The 22,685-nt window shown below is 44.6% G+C and overlaps 2 protein-coding genes across 10 annotated transcripts in view; both read left to right on the top strand.

Annotated features, from left to right (window-relative positions):
• The first annotated feature begins 57 nt into the window (after positions 1-57).
• Positions 58-8,943, top strand: LOC128772143 (glucocorticoid modulatory element-binding protein 1-like). 2 transcript variants are annotated; one of them, XM_053888249.1, is made up of 10 exons: positions 58-156; positions 1,028-1,115; positions 1,851-1,909; positions 2,077-2,198; positions 2,276-2,379; positions 3,513-3,697; positions 3,810-3,947; positions 5,694-5,831; positions 7,307-7,405; positions 7,467-8,943. In XM_053888249.1, the coding sequence occupies exons 2-10, from the start codon at positions 1,036-1,038 to the stop codon at positions 7,949-7,951; spliced, it is 1,410 nt and encodes a 469-aa protein (XP_053744224.1). In that variant the 5' UTR covers positions 58-156; positions 1,028-1,035; the 3' UTR covers positions 7,952-8,943. The 2 variants fall into 2 exon arrangements, with proteins under 2 accessions (XP_053744224.1, XP_053744223.1); XM_053888248.1 differs by having other exon boundaries at positions 100-156; positions 999-1,115.
• Positions 8,944-12,467: 3,524 nt separating this feature from the next.
• Positions 12,468-22,685, top strand: part of ptprub (protein tyrosine phosphatase receptor type Ub) — a 152,399-nt gene continuing 142,181 nt past the window's right edge. For all 8 annotated transcript variants that reach the window (XM_053886913.1, XM_053886910.1, XM_053886912.1 and 5 more), the window contains exon 1: positions 12,468-12,716. In XM_053886913.1, the coding sequence (XP_053742888.1) occupies positions 12,647-12,716 (70 nt within the window). In that variant the 5' untranslated portion in view covers positions 12,468-12,646. The remainder of the gene's footprint in view (positions 12,717-22,685) is intronic.

Here is a 22,685-nt window from a genome sequence, read left to right as displayed (position 1 = left end):
AAGAGCAGTTTGACCGATTTACTCATCGCGTGCGAACTCGCCGCTTCTCGTGACAGCGGGACAGATGCTCCTCTGAGTGCGGCACTGCGCATGCGCCGGCCTGCCTGCCTGCCTGCTTCAGTCCGGGGAAGGATGAAGGCTCCGCTTCTGCCAAGAGTGAGTAGGTTCCACTGTTTCTTAAAGTCTTTTGAAAAGGTGTGAGTGTTGAAGTTGTGAGTGTGGTGTTGTCTGGTGGAGTGACGGAGTGCGGGGTGCGTGCCTGCGCTCAGACGCGAGGCACGCAAGTGCGCGAGCCTCCCACTTGACCGTGTTTCCACTCAATTTGAGTTTGCTATCGATTAAAAACACAGTCTTCGAGGATCCATTTGGCGAAGGTTTCATTTGCTAACTCACAAGACTCCGTTTTCTTTGTGGGCCATTTGTAAAAACCCACCCAAATACATTTCAACAACTATTAAAATATGTATATTTAAGAGCCTTCTCCTTTAAAACATCCGTCTAATACGCATTGATAGATAGTAATAGATATTAATAGATAGATAGAGCTTCGTGGCTGAGATGCGCTCTGGCATTAGAAAGGTTTCCAGTTTAATCCCAGGCTTCCCAATTTAACCCGCCTTTTACAACCACGCGTTTCCGTCGCGAAATAAAAAGAAAGCGTCTCAGCAAGTCGTAAAACACCACATCTTCGATCGCTGGATGGCTCGCACTTGTGGACTGTCATTAAAACAATGCGAGTCTCAGTCAACATCCAGCGATCTAAATAAGAGGAAAAGAAGAATGAGCCAACATTTTCACTGGTGTCTCATATCTTTTTAAACAGTGCGGTTTCAGCTCTGGGACGGTCGCATGCCAGATCCAAGTGTTGGGGGAGGCTTTGCATCACTTGTGCGTGCGTGCGTGTGTGTGTGTGTGTGCATTAAAGAGTGTGACTGCATGCGTGTGTGGGATCCTTGACGCTGATGTTGACATGCGTGGTTGGGCCTCTGTGCGTGCAGGAGAGGTGCTGAGGTCACTGTGTCTTCAGGGGATCTCATGATGGAGAAAGAAGAGGAGGAGGACTCCAGTGGCACCAAGACCCAGGTCGTAGTGCACCTGCAGCCCATCCAGCAAGGGTGAGTTCCGCAGGGACGCCGCTCCGTGTTGATCGCTGTAGCAAGGGGAGGAGAACACATGAAGTGTGGCAGGTCCCACCTCATCAATAAGGCGTAAATAAATAGAACTGAATGTGTCATTGATAGGAGCAGGAGGCGAACTCTGGCCAGTTGACTGTTTATAGAAAGGTTGCAAGTTTAATCCCAGGCTTGGCTGGAACCAATTTAACTTCACCGCCTATATTAAGAAAATCTTTACTATATTGTTCTCATGATTCTGCTGCTATTCAGATGTGGGTCTCACTCGCTCACCAAGTCATGACATGTGTGTGTGTGTGTGTGTGTGTTGTGTGTCTGTGGCTCACTGCGAAGCAGTTTGTGTTTTTATCTTGTGTTCTTCTATAATTGTTTTGTTGAATAAAAGTGTGTATTTTCTTGTTTTAAAGGGTATGTGTTTGTTGGTTTCACTGCGCTTATTTAGTTCTTTTATGCCACGGATGTGTATATGTATACACATGGTGTGAGTTTTTACGTAGGTTTAGATGGAGTGTGTCTCTGGCCTGACAGTTGTGGTTAGTTGGCAAAGGTTTGTGTGATAATGTGGAGGCATGCAGATGTGTATGTAAACGGCAGCGATATCTCTTCTTGCTTCACTCGTTGTCTTCCCTGGTACGTGGTGGCTTCAGGGTCACCGTCTTCACCCGGACTTGTACAGTATGTGGTTGTCTGTTACCGCGTATATGTCTCCCTCTGCAGGGGAAACCATGACGCTGCAGGCACTGGGACTACAGTGCTGGCTGTAGAGGCGCATCATGGTAAGTCCCTCAACTATGCCGTTAAAAACACTACTTTTCAATTCAATCTCACATGTGTTGAAACTGTTTATTGAATATTTGCTGTCCAAACGTGAATGTGCAAACACAGTTTGATAGCTTTATTTGAGCTCTTGATATGAGGCGACTTTTTGGACCCCACCTTTTAGACGACAGCGAAGAAGAAGGAGAGAAGATGGAGTACGGCTACCCCATCACCTGCGGGGAGAGCAGGGCTGTGTTGCTCTTCAAGAAATTCGTCTGCCCGGGAATCAACGTCAGATGCGTGAAAGTAAATGGGTTTCCTCTGAACAAGCCGCCTTGTGTCTCTGTAACTGGAGCCGCTCTCACTCGGCTTTTTCCCACCAGTTTAATGACCAGCTCATCAGCCCCAAGCAGTTTGTCCACCTGGCGGGAAAAGCCACCCTCAAAGACTGGAAGCGAGCCATCAGGCTGGGAGGCGTGATGCTCAGGTACCACTTCACTTCGGTCGGTCCACATTTAAAGCAGGCCGTCCCTCCAGCGCACGCCTCAGATGGATGACACCTCAGAGATGCTCATGCTGGGTTTCAGGCGTCCAAACCTCAGCACCATCACAGCTGTGAGGGATTAGATAACACCCCAGAACGCTGTCAGATAATACTGCTCACCCTCCTTGTCATGTTTCCACTTGTTTCTAGTCTCAATATTCCAGCGTTGCCAGGAACTTATACATCTCAGACAAGCCAACTTTATTCAGGCTCTTCGGCGTATTCTTTCATGACACCTGGTGATGGACATGGCACAATAGAAGCCTCTACGATGAACTGCAAAAACGATTTGTTTGTGTTATATACAAAACATATTTGGGTATTTTACACAGCTTATGTTTGGTATTTGCACTCATGGGCAGAGACGCCATCGTGTGGTCAAAGAGCTTACTTGCACAGCTTTTTAGCTGTTCATTCTTCGACTATTTGTAACTCAGCTTGCCAATGATCAAGCTGGCTTCATTGGACTAATTCAAAAATCTGCTTCAATATTTGTATTCAAGTCAAACCGCTTCAATTGTGCCTTCTCTGTATTAGGTTAGCTACTGTGTGCTGACGTATTTATATGTATATATTTTTGAAGAAAAGCAGGTATAAATAAATGCAATGAAAAAGGAAAAACAAAGGTTCTGCGAACAAGTGAGAAAAAAGAGGTCTGGCATGAGGATGAAAACATAAATACTAGAACATACTTAGTCAAGCAGGTATGTGGATGCAGACAGTATTTGTGCTCTGCTATGAGTCTATATTGACACTCCGATCCAATTTTAGAAGCAGTTCATGTATTAAATCTGTTGTAAAACAAAGCAAGGCTGCCATGTTTTGTGCCGAATGAACCACTGTTCTAACCACGTACACAAAGCCAAATTCAAAGTAAAAATAAATGTCTTATATTCATACTAAAAACTTTTGTAATACTTTCTGGACCAGAACTTTTAATTGCGGAGTTTGTGACTTGGCTGAATATGACATGATAATTATCGTGAAGTTAAGTGGTAATGTGGCAACAAAGGACTTGTCAGATCCCCAACATTTTTTTCCCTCCATAATGCGCTGCCTGGCATCTGCTCCAACAGGAAAATGATGGACTCTGGGCAGATAGATTTCTACCAGCACGACACGGTGTGCAGCAACACCTGCCGCAGCACCAAATTTGACGTGCTGATCAACAGCTCGCAGCTTCCTGCCGGGATTTCAGTGCAGCCAAGTCCAGCCTGCCTGGCTCTGGACACCCTGGGAGGTCTGCTGCCTTCGCTGACAGGTAGGCCGCTCTCAGTCCAGTCCACCTCGCCGCAAAGAGGACGGCTCACACGCTCCATTGTAGACGTGAGCGGACGATATCATGACTGATTCTGCTCATCCTGTTTTGGAAGAGGTCGGACATGAAGTGGCGGAGCCGCTGGAGGACAAGCTGGGCTCAGCTGCAGAGTGGTGTCCCGGTCTGGCTGGACTCATCAACACCAGCGCTGCCAACGGACACGCTTCAAAGAGAAAGAAGAGCAGCACACCAGGTGAATGGAGGCGATGATAGGAAAATCAAGACACACAATGAATCTCAACCTCTTGTAATGTTTGAAAGCTTTTTTGCCCATTTAAAAAATATATTTTTCCATCTTTCTTGAAAAAAAAGTGCTATACTGAGCTTGAAGCAACAACATTTGTTCTGTCATTGCTTCTTTGTATTTTGTGTTTCCACCTTCACCTATCGTCATCATCCTCACTGGTCTCACCTGTCCTCCTCTGTCACATGCATGAGCCTCCCTTTTCCCCTGCATGTCCACCTCTAACCTCCTCCTCCTCCTGTCCAAGCCATCTGTCTTCCCTAACTTTGCTGCACTCATTTCTACCCCTGTCTTTCCCAGCCTCTCCCACTGACAACCTGGACATCTGACTCTTCTAACTCTACTTCCTGTCTTTGTGTCAGAGCCAGAGCCTCTAAACCACACATCATGGCTGGTCTCACCACTTTCCTGTTGAGCTTCCCTTTCATTCTGGATGCCTGTCTCAGATCACACCTGACAGTCGGGTCTTCACCTGTTCCACCATGCCTGCACTCTCCTCTTTGAATCTCTGACCCTCAATCTGAATGACTTCTCCCTCCATCTTCCTCCTGTATTCTCCTTCAGCACCTTTTTCTCCAACTCATCTCACCATCATTGCAGATAACTATATGGTCAGCAAACATCATAGTCTGCTGGGAATATTATACACTATACACACAATACATTTTCATCATTATTTGATGTTCAAATACAAGTAACATCCGACTTACAACCTCGGCCAGCAGATGCTTTTTTTTATTCAATGCAGAATCTATGCAAAATTGGTTTTGTTTTGTCTTCCTGGCATTCACCAAAAGGGGACGCTACTGACTATTAACTTGGTACTGTAGAAAAAAACCCTCTCATGTTCACATTTCTAGAGGTCAAAACCTTTCAGCTACTGGCTGCTAAATCATTGTTGCTGCTGCTGCTACGAAACATTATGAAGATTTTATGCTGTCTATTTGATGGAGAACAATGGGCATCACGACCTTCCATGTAGAGGTCAAACCGACGCCATCGCACCGACTGTCTCCTCTCGCCCTCTGACCTCCAGCTCTTGAAGCGTCGGCACTTGTGGGAGACTCTGTCCCTTCTTCACTAAAATGTCTGATTTGTCCGTCTGCATTTCCAACTTGCACGTCTGACATTTCCATGAGTTCGAAGGTGACTCGTGAAGGTCATGGAGCGCAGGAGCTGGACAATAAAAGCTGCAGGGATGCTTTGTTGTGCTCAGGAAATTGCATTGCCTGGAGTCAGAAACTGGTTTGTATTGTATCACTTGTTACAAATGCGGGACTCTCAGCCAATACACTCCTCGAGCATCTGTGGCTGTCAACCTTTCCTCCCGCCGTATCCTGCAGAGAGGAGGGAATAAATGAGTTTAACCTCAGGTAATAGGATTTGTTGCTCCTGACATTTTGCATTCATGGCAACAGGACTTTAAACCAACATGAAAGTGGGCAGATTTCTCCACATATCTCACCCCGACATTTATCTATTACATCGACTCAGTTCAGAACTTCTCTGTGCAACTGATCCAGGCTTTCTCCACAACCTCTCCTTTATCTCTGTAAATCTTTTTTCCATTACTTCCCCAGCCCCGAAACTCTGTTTAAAGAGCTTTGATCAATCCCTCTTCGGACGACGTCCGACATTTTTCCTATCTACCTGTCACACCAGCCTCAGATATTCCTTCTGTCTCATCACCTTCAGATGGAGGTGTGAGTCTCTGGAGGTGTGTGGCGGACTCGGGCCTGATGGGGGACGTCCTGTCCAGCCTGCAGACTGAGTTCTTGGCGACTCTGAAAGGAGTTGAAGTTCGGAGTGAGAAGGACAACCTGCAGGAGACCGGTGAGTTTGGAAGAGTACCAGATAAGAAAATAAAATCTGTTTCTTCTCCTTAAATAAACACCCACCCTGGAAGATGATGCGCTTGTCAACATGCTAATTAGCGTAGCCATTTTTAGCGGAGTTTTGTTGTATTAAAGGGCACTTTGTGGCTAATACCCACTAGCAACAATGACACTGTCACCGATTGTTTGTGCTACAAGAGCACACAGAAGGTCTAATGCCAGGTTGTCAATAGCTTCTGCATCTTTTCAGGAGTAAGCAACACTTTTTCAGGAGCTTCTCATATTATTTTAGGTTCGCAACCATTATACTTGCGCAATGAAAGGCTAATAGCTTTTCAATCACTGAGGACTCGACGATGAAATGTGGAATTAATGATACGAAACACAACTTTTACTCGCTAATAGATCTTCTTCATCTTTTAGTCGCCTGAGGGCACGCGCAGAATTGTGTTGCTGTTGTTATCAGGCCTGCCACCTGGTGTCCAGGATGGAGTTTGTGTTCTGTGGTGTTTGTGTTCGTGCCTGTGCGTGTGTTAGTTTGATGGGCATGCCTCGTACTCTGTTGGCTTGGCTGCGTATTTCTGTGTGGATGTGTCTGTGTGAAATCCTCTCATCAGGTTACACACACCACTTCTCCATTGTATGAAAGGTTATTAGATATTATTAGACCGCGATGAGTCTCAGAGTTTGTTTACTTCCAGTGTGGAGCTGAAGCTGGTGCAGCTGCACCTCATCCAGTCCAGTCCTGGCTGCATGCTAGCTTAGCCCAGCTACTGGCTACATGCTAGCTTAGCCCAGCTACTGGCTACATGCTAGCTGAGTCCAGGTACTGGCTACATGCTAGCTTAGCCCAGCTAATGGCTACATGCTAGCAGAGTCCAGATACTGGCTACATGCTAGCTTAGCCCAGCTACTGGCTACATGCTAGCTTAGCCCAGCTACTGGCTTCATGCTAGCTTAGCCCAGCTACTGGCTACATGCTAGCTTAGCCCAGCTACTGGCTACATGCTAGCTGAGTCCAGCTACTGGCTGCATGCTAGCTTAGCCCAGCTACTGGCTACATGCTAGCTGAGTCCAGCAACTGGCTACATGCTAGCTGAGTCCAGGTAGTGGCTGCATGCTAGCTCAGTCCAGCTAATAACCGCATTATCTAGGTTGTGGAGTCCGAGAAGAGAAAGTCAAATTTCTCTCCAGTAGTCGGACTAAGCTGTTAACATGCATTTTAAAAGTCAGAACTCAGCCGGACTAACGCAATAGTTTGGTTTTCTGGGCATCATGTGATCGTGCCTATTGTCACCAAACAGCCTGAGGCTGTTAGAAGTCAGTCTTCTCTCCACTACAGTGTGTCTCAGTTGCAGCTGAAGAGCGAACGCTGATGGGGACTTTGACTATTACATTGCAAAACTCTGACCTGCAGAGGCGACTGTCACTTTTCTGTGCTGTCCTTGATGATGTTGATCTTCTCCTTGGCAGACGCCATCTTGTTGAATACCTTGTGTGAGATGTTTGGGCTGCTGGACTCAGTGCGGCAGGCTGTGGGACACAAATGTAGCCAGAACCTGGAGCACAGAGGTGAGGGAGAACTTCTGAGGCTGTTGCATTGTATTTGTGGATGATTTTATTTAATTTGTAGAAACGGCCGACAGTTTCGAAGGACAGAGGAAGAAGGTGAGAAGTCATAAATCCACAGCCAGTAAAACCCCACAGACCCTCCTGAACAGCTCGAGCCAGAACCTGCTCCCGACCGCCGTCAGCAACTCTGTGATCCAGCCTCTGTCTCTCATGGGCTTTTCTGCCACGTCATACCCACAACTCCCCGTTAATCCTCATCACGGCACCCATTTCTCTCCGTCTGGGAGCCGGTACCAGCCGGCTGCCAGCAGAGACGGTCGCCTGTGCAGACCTGAGGGGAAGCTTGATGGCACTGAGGCCAGGAAGCCTGAGAAAGTCCACCGGCCGGGACACGACGGACGCTCGGGGACCCGCCAGGACTTTGGACATGAGGGTGACAGGCTTCAGCAGGAGCCCCAAAATGAGAAGCTGACGGAGACAGCAGTTCTCTGTGGTGTGGAAAAAGTATTAGGAAGAAAAGCATCCAAGAAAGTCAAAACAAAATAAAAGGTGTCGGCGTTGAAACATGCTGATGATGGTACAGTTTATTTTTAGTACTGGATTTCTCATATCGCACTCCTTTTTTCAGAGTGATACTGATAAAGTAACATGACTTATTCCCTCAAAAAGCCAAATTGGTGCACCATGTCTTGGTTGAAAGGTTAGAACCGCTCCTCAACACTGGTCATGTGATCATGATGAGACTGGAATGAAACGCTATCTTGTCTCCAGTAGTTTGAGAGTGAGGACCTCAGTCGTTCACCAGACACTGGGAGTACATTCAGTTAGGACAGCAGACACATCATCTGCGCCCCCTGGAGGTAAAACACGGCCATTTCAAATGACATTTTCAACCTGGATCAAGTTCGTATAGAGGGTTAGATGAAGGCACCTGGACGTAGTTGTGGATTTAGAAAGGTTTCCTTGGACTTCAAAGGGTCAAAGTTAGCAGTCACTCATGAATGCAGTAGTCCTCTAGCTCAGCTCTTGGAGAATTTTCTGCGTGAGGATCCCATTTTGGTGAGTCTGTGTTAGTCTTCCAGCGCTGTCAGCAGGTTGGGCCCAAAATTACTGACTAATGTAACACACAAATCTGCTGTTGTTCACTGTGCATGTGGGAATGTAGCCTTGCAACCCCTCCAGCCACTTGTAAATATGATGAGTTTTCCTGTGTGACAATCCTTTCTGATGTATTTATTATTTCTGGCGACAGCTGCCTTTGTTGTCTCCATCAACGCACCAGGCGTGTGCTGGCCGATGTCATGAGTCTCTAAATACAAATCCAACAAACCATAAAGTGGTGGATGTTGTTTGCAAATGTGACGAGGATTTATGAGATGGAAGTCAACCTGTGAAAAGAGGTCATGCAAATGTAACTTAGTGATTGTAAGAATTAAAATTGTGAAAAAGAAATCAGGACAATTCACTTGTATAACATAAGCTTAGCTCAGTGATGGGCTGATGAAGCTTCATGAAACAGGATTATTATTTCTAGTGCTCAGTAGGTGGTGCTGTAGGTTTCAAAATGATGTGAAGTTTTATTGAAATAGTTGGTTAAAACCAAAGATTTAAGAGCAGAGAGCACCATCTAAATGCAACACTGTTTCATGAAGCCTCACAAGCCCATCGCTAGCTTCACTAAAATCAGAGCTTCAATTGTTGCAATGCATTATGGGACTTAGAGTTGAAAAATTTGATGCATCATGTATTATCATATCGAGGAGTGTTGACCTCAGACCCTGAGTTTAATGAACTGGATTTAAGAGTAGTACAAGGGTCATTATGACACTGCAATGTAGCGGGTAATGACATAGTACTGTAACGGACATACTGTTTACCTGACGGAAGAATTAAAAAATAAGCAACATCAATAAATAGAAGCTTGTTAAAAAGATTCCTAGCTTTTAACCCGTTTTTCATTCTAGTAAATATTTTAACTTATATATTTTGCTTGTTTACTCTTACTTTCATTTAAATTAAGTACTTAAGATTTATATTTTTAAATGTCATATTAATGAATAAATAAAGGTTTCAGTACACATCCTAGCTATTACACTGTAATAAGTAATATATTATTAATGTTCAGGCACGGTGATGTTTTGTTTTATCTCAAATCACATTGGTGGATGTGATATTCTGTTGATAAGGTGTGATCTTGAACTAGCTCAAACCTTGGACCACATCCACCTAAATTATTTGTATTCATTTTACTTTCTTAGTTATTGTTAATGGCTGCCAATAAAACCTCCTCCACTTGTTCCACTGGTCCCGTAATGCACAGCAACAGCTCCTGAAACTGAAATGACAAAGAGTCTTTGACTTGTAATAGTTCCAAGCAGCAGGAAGGTTATTGACAGAGCGAGACAGAAGACTAACAAGGGCGTAATGCGGACGAGTACGGACATATTCCATTACGTAAAACGGGGAAATAGTGACTGTCCTTCCGTCACCTCGATGATCTGTTCTGGATTTGAACATTGGGTTAAAAAAAATACGGGCGAAAACAATCCCAGAAACATTTACAGGTGCTGTCAAGCAGCTCTCTTGCTGAAACGTCAAAACATTGAGACATGCTCCAGTTCGGGGCTTCCAAAGAGCTGCGCACAGTTGCCACCATATTCGTTGTGTTGCAGGAGCAGGAGGGGCTTCATCTGTAAATGAATATGCCCAGGGTGTGGACTCCTTCTTCATATCTTTCAGTGCTGCCGTCCTTTTATTTATACTTTTTTTAAACACTATCTTGTCGCGCTCCTTTCTTGTTGTGCGCACAGTTCGACTTCAATTCCCGTTACTGTTCAGCCTTTCATTTCAGCTGCTCCATCTCCGACTCCAATTGCCACTAGGTGGCAGCACTTGACAGTCACCGATAGCAGACCATGTTAACGAGGGTTGCCCTGCGTCAGGCGGTTCCAGATGTTTGCACGTTCATCTCTTCACTCTGTCACCGGAATGTAATTTTGCCTGCAGTCCATCCTTCATCTGTCATTCCAGACAAACTCTGTTAGAGACCAAGATGCGCTCTGTTGGACGCCTCGCCCGAATCTGTTGGCCCCATTGAATTTAATCTCCTGCTTTAATGTTCTCACGCAACAACAAAATGAATGATGAATAGCCTGCATAATGGCGTCTTGATCTAATTGGGCCTCCTAGAGCCACGGGCAAAAGTGCCGGCACAGCCATGTTGATAACACCAGTGCAGCATCAGCACTTGTGCGCGAGCTGCCTGGGTTCTGCACCGAACCTTAAGCAGCGTTTAATGCACTGCAAGAGAACGCAAGTGACGACTGTCCAATAACTTGCACCACGATTGCTTTCACACAGCACCTGCCAGAATCCCTCGCAGCTATTTCACTTGTCACAGAGGTGGTTTTTGGAACGATGACACAGTGACAGTTTGTTCCCAACCAACCAGACCAGCCCCCATAAAACAAAGACGAGCCCTGAAATGCAGATGAAAGCACAGAATAAGAGGGTTTTTTAATGTATGCAGGATATTCTATGCAGCCGTTACAAGGGCGTGAGAAGGCGAAACTCAACACATGTGCACTCTTGTATCTGCTTTCATCACTCAAGGCCACGTGGAACCTGTTTGGCGGTTTTTACAAGTAGCTTTTGTCCTAATGGCTGTTTACTTAGGAAGAGACGACTCTAGCTTTTTGATCGTGTTGAGCAGCAGCGGTTTACAATCAAAGTTGAGGACTTACAGTGATGCAAGATGCAGGCGGACGACTGAGCTGTGGAGAATCTGGGAAGCGTTCATTTCCATTTACTATTGACAGAAACAAAAAAAATATATATCCATGCTAATGTTAGAGATTAACCATTGCTCGAAGGGGCGCCACTTTATGCAACGTGATGTTGCATAAAATGATTTCCTCCATCGTGGAGGAGAGGAAATGAGATGACGGTTGGAAAATTTAAAACCTCAGGATGCAAAGAATAAATAAAAAAACGTCACTGCAACACTTCCACCCTGCTCTAGAAGCTCATGTCAATGTGATCGTTCTGGTTTCAAATTTTGAAAACATAGTAAATCGTGATTATTATTACAGTGGGAAGGGTTTTATTTAGATTAAATCGAAATAAAACCTAAACCCTAATGATTTGAATATTAAAAAAAAGAAAAAAAAATCAAGTTCCACCTCCAACTTGTTTAGTTTTGATTCATTTTTGAAGTTTTCTCTGTGACAAATGATGTTATCTATTTCAAGTGAGAGTGACTCCCACAGAGAGGACCAGTTTGATGGAGTGAAAATAAACACAGCTAGTTGTTCCACCTAAAGTGCCTCAAGGTGTTTGCTTTTCAAGCCGTTTAAAATGTCATAAGAGTCCTGTAATTCAAAAGTTTAAAAGGCTAGAGCAGCTGTTTTACTAAGAGGAGCACTTTAAATAGCATGTGCAGTTCAGAATGTAATGTTGAGGGCCGGACCACGGACTGCAGATGATTTACTCCCACTGAGTGTAAAGAGACACCCATTCACTGACTGCTCAGTGAACAGACCCAAACAGCACTGATAGAAAACCATGCTGTGTGAGACCAGTATTTTTTTTTAAAAAAGTGGCAGCATAGTTTTGTGTCGACACCCACACTAGTCCTGTGTAGGAATGATTTACTGATGAAAAATGCTTTCTCATATTTCTCTGTTTTCCAACATGCAACATGGCTTTAAAACTAATCTCAGCTGGAACATAGGTTCTGCTCTGCATCTGTAAATTCTCTTCTGCCACACTCCAGTGTCAAACAAACTGTGGGTCGCTTGTTTTTCTATGAATAAATGGCTCTGTTTGGCATATATAAATTGTTTCCAAATAATAGTTTTGCGTGTACCTGCGCTGCGTTGTTACTAATTGTTTTCTGTGAAGTGTGGCGTTGACTAGAAATATGTCAAGTAGAACTGAAAAGGGATCCATCTCGACCCTTCTTGGCTCCAAGAGTGAGTTCACCGTCCAGCCACTTGGAGGCGCCCTACTCTCGCTGTGAGCGCCGCGCAGCGACAGAGACGAAAGTGGGTTTGGGAAAGAATCTCTCGCCTCAACTGCTTCCTGACGTCAGTTTGCAGCTCTGCCCCGTCTCCGTCAGCGTGTGTGAAACTCCCGGAGAACTGCGGGAATCGATGCGCTCGGCTCGGCCCGGTCCGGACCTGCTGGACTCTGTGAAATGACCTGCCCTGTACATCCAAAGTGGACTAAAACATCCTCACGATGAACACCTGCGCCTTTCTCTTGATTTTGACTGTTCAGATCTACGCCGATGGCATCGAGGGGCCAACAGGTAAGACTCCATCTCCATGTGTATCTGCTAGCAGTGCTGGAAAAGTTTTACTCATCGGTTGAAACTTTAAACGTCAGAAAAGTGATAGGAGTCTGGCGGGGTCGGTAACTTTGTACCAGCAGCCGCTGCGTTATCCCGCTGGCTTCCCATGACACTCCTTTGACCCATTCAGCCCCGAAACACAAACTATTTGCTCGGTGGGCGATAAAATAAACTTTCCCGTGGATGTTGTGCTGGGTTTTTCACGAAGCTGTCGCTTCCCAAAATACCACGACCTCGCTGCAGGTCTCATCATGGCGCCAGGTATTTGAATGATATCAACACTGTTATTGTTCCAAATGTTGCTGCTGTGACTCAACATTTTTGAAAACCATCTCTCTCCGAAAATACAACCAGAAATATGCGGGTTTTGAGTGACTCAAATGTGACGTTTTGATAAACCCCGCTTATATTTACGAATGTATAACTAAATAAAAGTGTAATTTATACCCCAAAAAAGGTCGGTGTATGTTTGCGAGCACAACACGTGCGGAAATAAATGGTGTCCTACGTTTGAATTCCCTCATATTAGTCATTAAAAAAACGCGCCAGTTGCATTTTAACCAGCATCTCATTTGATCTGTGTTGCTGAAAAGGGAGTAACGGACCGTAAACGCACCACAGCACTGTAAATTCGCGAGCCTGGTGACTTCATTACACACCGTTATTCGCTCAATAATATTCATTGTATCGCTTCATTCTGCCACAATACCAACAAGATCTATCTATCTATCTATCTGTGTATGTGTATGTGTATGTGTGTATATATATATATATATATATATATATATATATATATATATATATATATATATATATATATATATATATATACAACAAACTATTGAAGCTATTCATCAGCAGCATGCGGAACCGAGCACATCATTTTGAGCCATGAAGGACTGAATCACTCTAATGTAATTGGAAGAGCTGAAAGCGAGTGTGACACTTGACTGAAGCAAACAGGAACGTACATGATCTTCCATGAGTGTTGCCAGCCTCCATGTCTAATGTCTTTGACTGCCAACATCGTAGAGGAGGAGGAACTGCTGTGTGTGCCCACAATCCTCGCGCTTATTAACACTCTTTGTTCATTGCCACACCTCCACCTCGAGAGCTTAATAACCGTTAAAGCTCCGCAAGGTATTTCGCTCCTTCTTTTCATGATCACATCCATATTTTCCATAACTCTTCCTGCTGCCATGGTCGGTGCGGGCTGTCAGTTCAGAGGAAGTGAACTGATTAGAGGCGGTGAAATATGGAGGCTCTCTGCTGCAGCGGATTGACTCCAGCAAGCTTGATAGGAGAGGAAATATCTACGGGGACATAAAGAGGTTATGGATGTGGAAATCCAGTGTCTGGCTTTTGTTTAGAGAGCGACTCCCTCTCTCCCTCTGTTGACGGTGCCTCTCTGGGATGGACCGACTTAACGTAGATCATTGAGGAAATGGTTGTCAAACAAGTGTCAGTATTCATGGACTCACTGGTCCGAAGCTTTTCCTTCTTTCTCTTTCAGCATTTTCAATGTGCAATTGTTTCATTAGTAACTCCTCATTCTAGCACTCTGTTTTCCTCCCACTTCAGGGGACAGGCTTTTGGTTAGAAGGCTAAAAGGAAGTGAAAAACTGACATTTCTGATTATTCGTGCTTGTACAGTGCCCAAATGGTTGTGCCATCATGTTGGGATGAGAAGGGTGTTGGTCTCTGTTAGGGTCAAACTTCCCTGCTTCTGAGGCCTGGTGCCTTTGAAATCTTGCGGCCATCCACATTTCCATCTATCCACATCTCGTGAGTCACAACGCTTGCATTTGATTCGTTGATACAGCATGGACGAGCGGTGTTATTGATGGGATGTCTCACACTGTTGAAGGGAAGAAACCAGTGGCCGTGGTGGAGGGGTGGACGGCACGCCAATGGGATGCCCTGTCTCCAAATCCTGGCGGACTTGAACCTGTCCCCCGAGGCATCTGGGTTGAGCTGCATCTTATTGTGACCCTGGAAGAATGGGGATAAGCCATTGAGAATGGATGAATGACTTTGAAAAACAGCATTCTGCTTTGGTCTGCTCTGAATGAGGAATCCAGGTGTACTTTTAAGCCAGAGTTGACAGGATTTATGGCCCTGGATTTGACCTGTGCTGACCTTTTTGCATCAGGCAACTGACAAACAAAACCATGTGGCATGTAGTGCCTTAGAGAAATACTGCTGTGAGCTCAAGAACTGAGGAAAGTTTATATCAAATATTGGGCTTTGTGTCTAGCAAAATCATAGCACTCGATGCTAACAACAGTTTGCTGTTTTAAATGATTTCCAATTGTGAAAATGTATAATATTGTGTAATACTAATGGTCATTATCAGGTCATTATTCTTCTCAGCAGTGTTTGTGACACTGACTGTTCATCCTGAGATTCCTTTGGTTGCATTCAGCACAAGTGTCATCAGACAGACCGCAGCCATGTATTCATGAGTCCTCACAGGTGACCGTCCCTGCAGCCATTAATGGCGCCGGCAGCCCTGGGCTCCGTTTGTGTGGAGCTGCTGAGGGTGGTGACGGTAATCCAGGCAGCAGATGGAAAACCTTGCATCATGAACGGAGAAGCCGAGGAGGGCTTTATCCACTGGAATGATGTTTTGGTTTCACTCATGCCGGCTGCCCGGCCGTCTGCATCCAAGTGTGTGTGATGTGAGGAGGTGATTAGGAGAGAATTCTTCTGTTCCGTCGCGTTTGTTTCTCCGTCTGCTTTCTGCTGGGTCATTTGACTGCTCGCCATCGCTCCCCCAATCTGTCTGAGTAACGATGTGTTCCCGCCGCATCTCTCCACTCCAGTCGAGGTCCTTAAACGCATCACAGACTGGTGTGTGTGTGTGTGTGTGTGTGAGAGAGAGAGAGACCAGACTAGCATCTTTATCTATTCTTGGGTAAAATCAATCTGCTGCGAATACACACATCAATACATAGTTTATATAAACAATAAATGTTCTCTAATCTAAAGGAATGTTTTCTTAATGCAGTGTAGTTGTGAAATATGTTCAGTGACAGTGATTGGTTTTGTGGAATAATACTGTTGAACCTGAAGCATTTGCGACATCAATTCTTGTCAGGTCATTTGGTGACTGGTTCTAGCCGGTTGAAGTAGTCAAGTCATGGGCCTCTCCATACAGAGCAGTGTACTTGGGAACATGGGGAGAATTTTGGAGACACAGAATGGTGTAGACGAAGGAGATGAGGACAACCAATGAGGATATGAAGATAAGGGATGAAGAGGTGATGGTCCAGATGGGAAAAGCAAAGGGAATGAAGAAAAGTAACATATTCATCTTCATAAAGAGAAATATATGTGTTTTTTCCCTTTACAGCGGCCTCTTGTCGAAATGAATGAAGTGACATAACAAGAAAACATTGAACTTATATGTATAATAATTTGACGACTGAAGCTTTGGAAATTGATTTATGAGATGTTAATAAACTGAAGTGTTATAGGTACCTAAAACCAGGATGGAGTTAGTAAAATGAGCCTCTGATCAACACTCTGGCATCAGGAGTGTGTGTGTGTTAAGTAAGCTCCAAATCGCTGTCATAGTGACTTACAGGCATCGGCACCTCATGAATCAGTGGGTTGTAGCGAATCCAACGTGAAGCATAGAGCGCTAGATAGTTCATTTCTTCCAGCGCAGTTTTATGTCTTGGCTGGGACTTTCTTGATAAATGAGGTGTGTGAATTGATAAACGGAATCCAAGAACAGTGAGCACTTGTTCGTCGTTTTCTCAGAAGATGAAATGCCTTTTGAGAGGGAATTTATGGATTCGAACTGGAAGGGTTTTTATCTGCGGTGATTGACGTGGACGTCTCAGAAGAACTTGTCCTTTATTTGTTGAGTTTCTTCTCATGTCAATCTTTTGGTGAAGCCTCGCTCAGCTCCAGCTCCAGTTACACAATAAACTAGTCCACCCATCACAGCACAATGCAACTCAGGACTGTTTCGATAGATGACTAGTCTATGACTGTGACACGTCGGGATGTGACTGTTGTAAACCTAAATAAAACAGTGTAAATTGCTGTAAACACCTTTATATATTGTTAAATATTTTTTTGGTTAGACTTAATTCTCAATTGGATTGTGCTAAGAGAATAACAGATCACGACTATTCAACAAGGAGCCAATAACCGTTGTTGACTAATGTTGACTCTCGACTGTAAGAAATTATTGATACGGTCAAATATTGCAATACTTTTTTCTGCAACATTGTATTGATATTTTAGCGGAAATATCGCAATACTTGATTTTGTGATATTATCTTGATATTTTAAGTCGGGTGTATCAACATGTAATATATAGATTTGCAGCTGCATTTGTGACGTGTTTAATACGTTTTGTGTTTGACTTATTTTGTTGACTAAGGGATTCATTCCACTGTTGCACTGCGAAATTTCACTGAAAGTCTAACTGGACTGGCCTCATAATGATAAACCTGCTTTCATGCACATGATGTTGTACTTCAGCATCTGATTTTGACCCCTGAAACAATGGTTCTAATACAATATATCGTGTCACCACTCCTGTAAGTCGACTATTGTTTATTGTCAGTTGCGCCTCTGATGCCGTCCTGATCGGTCTGCATCTGTGAGCCAGGACGTCGGTGTCCTCGGAGCGGCTACTGACATCAGCAGAGTGCCGTCCACAGAGGTCACCCTCACTCGTGTGGGCCGTGTCTAATTGATGGAGCGCAGCTGATTTGTGGCGTCTCATCTGCAAGTCAAACCCGCTCTCCTCGACGTGTTTCCTCCACCAGAATGGAGGCGCTCTGAAGGAAAGTGGGCAGCTTGGAGATGATTGTACATGGCATCTATTATCCCGCCACTGGCTCCTTTGTTGTCAACGTATTATCAAGGGGTGAGGAATCAGGAGAAAGTCCACTGTGGCAACAAGTGGGAGACAAAGTAAGCCGTCCTTCTCTTCACAGAAGAGTTGATGAGCGTGAAAGAACGCCCAGTGAACATGTGAGACAAATTAGCAATTAGCATTTTCTGAAAAGATCCGATTGCTTATTTGTTCTTGACCTCTTTCACACAAATGAAATGGAAAAGTGTAGTTTTTTATATGCTGAGCACTTGGCACAGATCCTGCAGCGTGCTCTCTCTCCTCTGGTTCCAACATTTACTCCGACGTCGGCTACTGGAATTCAAGCATTTGTTTTGCACGACATTCAAAAAGCACTTAGTATTTAAATGCAACACATGCGGAGTGTGGCAGAATCAATGCATGTTTTGGATGAAAATAGAGACTGCAAATGTGCGTGGGTGCTTTTACTCTCCTTATTCCATGTGCATTTGCTAATTGGTGCTTTTTTTTCCCCTTTCTCTGCTGGAATAATTTAGTCAGTGTGGTCTAGAGATGCTGGAAGGGACATCAGTTTAAATCACTGTGAAGTGCTTTTAGGTATGATCCTACTCCTGTCATTATGAAACCCAACACATTTTCCATTTGGTATTCAGAAGAATGAGCAGTCGGAATACGTCTAGGTTTGACGTGTCTGTTCACTGACACGAGACCTTTGACTGGCTTCCAGTCCATCAGAGCGCCATGCTAACGCACGGCTGCAAGTTCGTCTTCAATCCCACTGTCAGCACTAAGGCTACGGAGCTAGTTGGCTTGCAAGTGAGCTGCTACTTGCTCTCACCTGTGGACGGAATGATTTGAATGATCCCCCCTCACCCAGAGCAGAGCTGTGATTGAAGCATCCATCACTTCAGACTCTGGATTCCAGGAGGCTTCTATGCAACTAGATTCACTGCTCTATCACCGTTGTCCCTTCCTTCCCTCCCGGCGGTCAGTGTTCTTCTGTCGGGTGACTTTAATTCAGTATCGATCTTTCAAACTCCAGCAAGTCCATTTGACTTACATTTGATGAAAGTGTCACCATCTCTGTGCGAGCCGGGAGCGTGAATTCGCTGTCCCTCCTCCAAACTTGGACCGGCATCATGTCAGCAGAATAATGTAAGAATGTGTCAAGACGAAGACCAAAAACTAGCCGTTGCTTGCTTCTAAAAACAAAATGTCCATCCTCCATCCTTGTAACGTTGTTATGTATAAACAATAGTATTTATATTTAATGAGTATTTTGGAAGTCTTTTGATATCTCGGGGTGCCCCCTCAAAAGGGGCGTCCACCATATGGGTAATATGACCCTGGTTGCAGACGACTTATACCAAGTATGAGGGGGGCAGAGCTGCTCTTGGACAATGGGGCCACCAATTGAAAAACAGTATCTCTGAGTATTGTCTTTCTTGAGTCTGTATTCTTGAGTCTGTGTTGTCTGTGTGAGGAGGAAGACTGCAGCTTTAATTCTCTCACACCAAGATGCCCGATCATCCAACAAATAAATAGCAGCGCTGAGAGTTGGAGCCGACTCTTGTGCTCCTCTCCAGACAGCAAAAATTGGGTCCGTACCACTGCTGCTGCAATACTTCTGGGGACCCTGAGGAGCCGAATCCTCCTGAGCAGTTTATATTTATCCCACTGGCCAAGCTCTTTTACTTCTGTCTGTGTCAACAAATGCACGGGCAGATTACTCAACCTGTCTGCTGTGGTAGTGAGTGTCACCCAAGTCAGAGTTTAGGATTAGGTCAGGATCTGACCTGTTGTTGTTCAGCTGTTCCCTTCATGTGATACCGCCAGTGAAACGTGAACTGCTGACACTCCTCCAGGAGTCAAAACACTCTCGCTAGGCCATTTGTTCTGGTAGCGCCGCTGCTTTTGTCTCTGTTCCACTCAGCTCCCCGGGGGTGTGTGGTATTTCTGGTTTGACCGGCCAGCATCAGGTGCATGTACCTTTAGAGGGGAATTACATCTGCTGTCTTTTATGACTCTGTTTTTCTCTGTCATTCATTCAATATTGAGTCATTCTGTTTCATGTATTTACTTTCAAAATTACAATCAATCATAATTACACTTTGTTTTTATCCAAATCATCATGCTATTGTGTTGGTTGCTGTGTCCAGGGGATTTGCTGATTTCCTCCGACACGCTGCTGCTTGGCTCCCTGTTGTGATGTTTTCACCGAAAGTCAATCAGCATCGTTGACAGATACATTCATTCTGGCAGGAAAACAGAGGAAGCTGTTGATATGAATTTATCAGGTCAGCTAGCTGTGAATGCTGTGTTTCGTCTGCTGCGACTTGTTATCGGACTGAAGAACGCGCCGAACCCCCATTTGTACAGCTTTATCGACAAAACATGGCCTGGCGATGATGTCACAACAAAGGCTGGGCCTTGGAGAGCTTATGACTAGGGCTGCGTACCCGAGCTTCTGTTCCTTTATGGCTCTGACTGAAATGTTTCGGGAGCAGCGAGTGTCGAATTCCGCTTCGCCGTTCGGTGCCCAGTTTCGGTACCCTGAAGCAGGGATCTCGAGTCTCATGCATTCAGCGTGTGATTCTAGCATTTGAACCATTAGCGCTAGTAGCTCAATAGTCTTCACCCTGCAATCTCAGACTATACTATACTCACAGAAAGCAAGTCCCATATTATCATGGATTCATGAGGTTTATTGATCAGTTTCAGAACGGATAAATATTTATGAAAGTTGCTTCAAGTTACAGCAGCTCCAAATGAGTCGTTTCACTTTCACTTATCTTCTCTATCAAGCAATGGCTCATATCCGTGAAGATCACCCAAACATTCTCCACATATTTTCAATATTTAATATAAATTACCTTCAATTACCATGTAGCAAATCTGTACAAGACAAAAAAAAATGCGAGGCTTTTATTTGCACTTTTCCATTATATAAAATTTGTCATGAAAAAGGTTTGGGAACCACTATTGATGTGAAGGTGGGGCAAAAATGTTCGGTCCTTACGTAGCCCTAGTTATGAGTTGGAGATGTGGGAGACTTAATAAAGACAGCCTGCTCTACTGAGCAACTGCAGCCATTTAAGCTTTGCTTGCTTTTTCAAAGTGAATGCACCTTTTAATGGATGTAAAGAGCGTGCTGAAACTTCAGGCAAGCTGGGGGCCTGAACCTCATTCTATCGCTGGCATGTCATTCTGCCGCGACGACAGTGAGAGTTTAGATGACCCGGCATCAGGATGATGACAAAGGAAGCTCAGGTAGAGACACCAAGACATGAAAAAAGCAGTTGGTAGCCAAGAATCTCACCTTCCTCGGCGAAGCTCACGCTCTGCCTTCTATTACACTTTTGACAGAGTGAACTGAGCAGCATAAGATCAAATGTGCCCATGAGTAAGTCTCCAGTTAAAGGCTCAACAGCATGAAGTCTAGTACTAAGTGCTTCTAAACGCTGCCTTGCTTCAGCTACAAAGCCTCTGAGTTGAATTAATTATTCCTTTTTGCTTTTGAATGGAAGCCATTTTCTCTCGCTACGTGCAGCCGGGTTTCGCAGCACTTTGTTACGACAGCTGCTGCCGACGCTTCTGCTGGCTGCTCGGAAAAGCAGGTGCCGGCAACTGTGTTGACACAACTGCCAGATGACAATGAAACAGCGGCGTTATTTGAAACTGCTCTGTAGCTGAAAGTGAATCACTGTCACATTAGTGATTGTGTTGGTGTGGCTCGTGCACGGCTCATCTGGAGTCTGTCTTCTGCTGCCAGAGTCACCCAAACTTCTTCACCTACACCAAAGTTGCACACCATTTCATCATAGCTCTATTTGTTGCAATAAAACGGTTGCTCTTATTGCAAAATACTCAATCTTTCAGTGGCATTGTGTCACTTGTGAGCTTAATATGCTGTAGAGAAGCACTCAACTTGAGCGAAGTTTGGATATGATAATCATGAAGGATTTGCTCTGAAAATGGAAGGAAGAAAACTGAATATGTTATATAAGTATTAAAATAATTCATGAGCTATGTATGGTTTTATTTTAGATAGAGACAACTGAAGAGATAATAATGAGTAATGCAATAAAACATTTCATTAGAATAAATAAATACAAAGAAAAAAATCTCCTAGTGGACAGCTATCGATGTCGGTTCCTCTCCGAGGATTCCCTGCACAGAGGGTGGTCTGGGCATCCTTTGACAGTGATATTTGAAATGTATTCGTTCTGGCGGTCCCATCCTGCTTGCCATGTGTGTTGTGAGAATGGGAATTTGGAAGTGATTGCTCTGAGAGAAGATGGGCTTATGGGTGGATTTAGGTGGGCACCGACGTGACTCAGAGGCTGCTTGCTCACTAATGTGTACACTTTGAAAATGGGATCTGCTCCCCACGCCGACCTGGCACTGTGAAATTATTTCCTAAAATGGTTTCCTCGCGTGCTGTGCTGGCTGGTAAATCTGCTGTGAGGAAATATTTAAAATGTAAAAAGCGTTAACAGGAATAATGGGCCTGAAAAACGAACCAGTGTCTTGCATGACTCCGGGAAGACATTAGTGATTCCGAATGTGTTTCATCAGTCGACTCGGGAGCAGCAGAGGTGAATCGTGACAGCGATATTATTTTGGTGCAGGTCAATGTATTGATGGGAAAATCATATGCTGCATACAAATGTTTATCTTATGGAGTTTTTATTTTTTAAAGCCTTGTGGTGCAGCAATCACCCGCCTGGCCGAGCTAGCTAGGGACTGGACACTGCATGACCTGGCATCAAGAAGCAGTTCAGTTGAGGTCAGAGTCAGCCGTGGTCATGCTGAATTATTGAGAGACCAAAATAAAGATGTCTTACTTGTGAAGTTGAAGCTCATTTCCATTTACAGATTGAGAAGCAAAACTTTGTCTCCAGTGCAGGATAGTATTTGTTCAGCGGTACGGATCAACGGATCGTGGCAGTCGGCAGCCACGCAGCGTGTCATCTGAACCCATATCTTTGTGCCAAACTAAAGACAACTCAACGTCTAAGGAAGGCCGGTTGAACTCCCTTGAGATCAGAGGGTTCACCTTGCTCAATGACTGGGACAGCTCTCAG

This window comes from Synchiropus splendidus, chromosome 15 (genome assembly GCF_027744825.2).
Source record: "Synchiropus splendidus isolate RoL2022-P1 chromosome 15, RoL_Sspl_1.0, whole genome shotgun sequence".
In the NCBI taxonomy this organism is placed as follows: domain Eukaryota; kingdom Metazoa; phylum Chordata; class Actinopteri; order Syngnathiformes; family Callionymidae; genus Synchiropus; species Synchiropus splendidus.
The sequence above is the reverse complement of the archived record's forward strand: the minus strand, read 5'-3'. Positions and strand labels throughout refer to the sequence as shown.

Excerpts from the sequence above, each read along its gene's own strand:
- LOC128772143 (XM_053888249.1), top strand. The coding sequence starts at position 1,036 with ATGATGGAGAAAGAAGAGGAGGAGGACTCCAGTGGCACCAAGACCCAG. Across the intron at positions 1,116-1,850 it reads CTGCAGCCCATCCAGCAAGG|GGGAAACCATGACGCTGCAG; the intron begins GTGAGTTCCGCA and ends CTCCCTCTGCAG. Across the intron at positions 7,406-7,466 it reads CCAGAACCTGGAGCACAGAG|AAACGGCCGACAGTTTCGAA; the intron begins GTGAGGGAGAAC and ends TTTAATTTGTAG.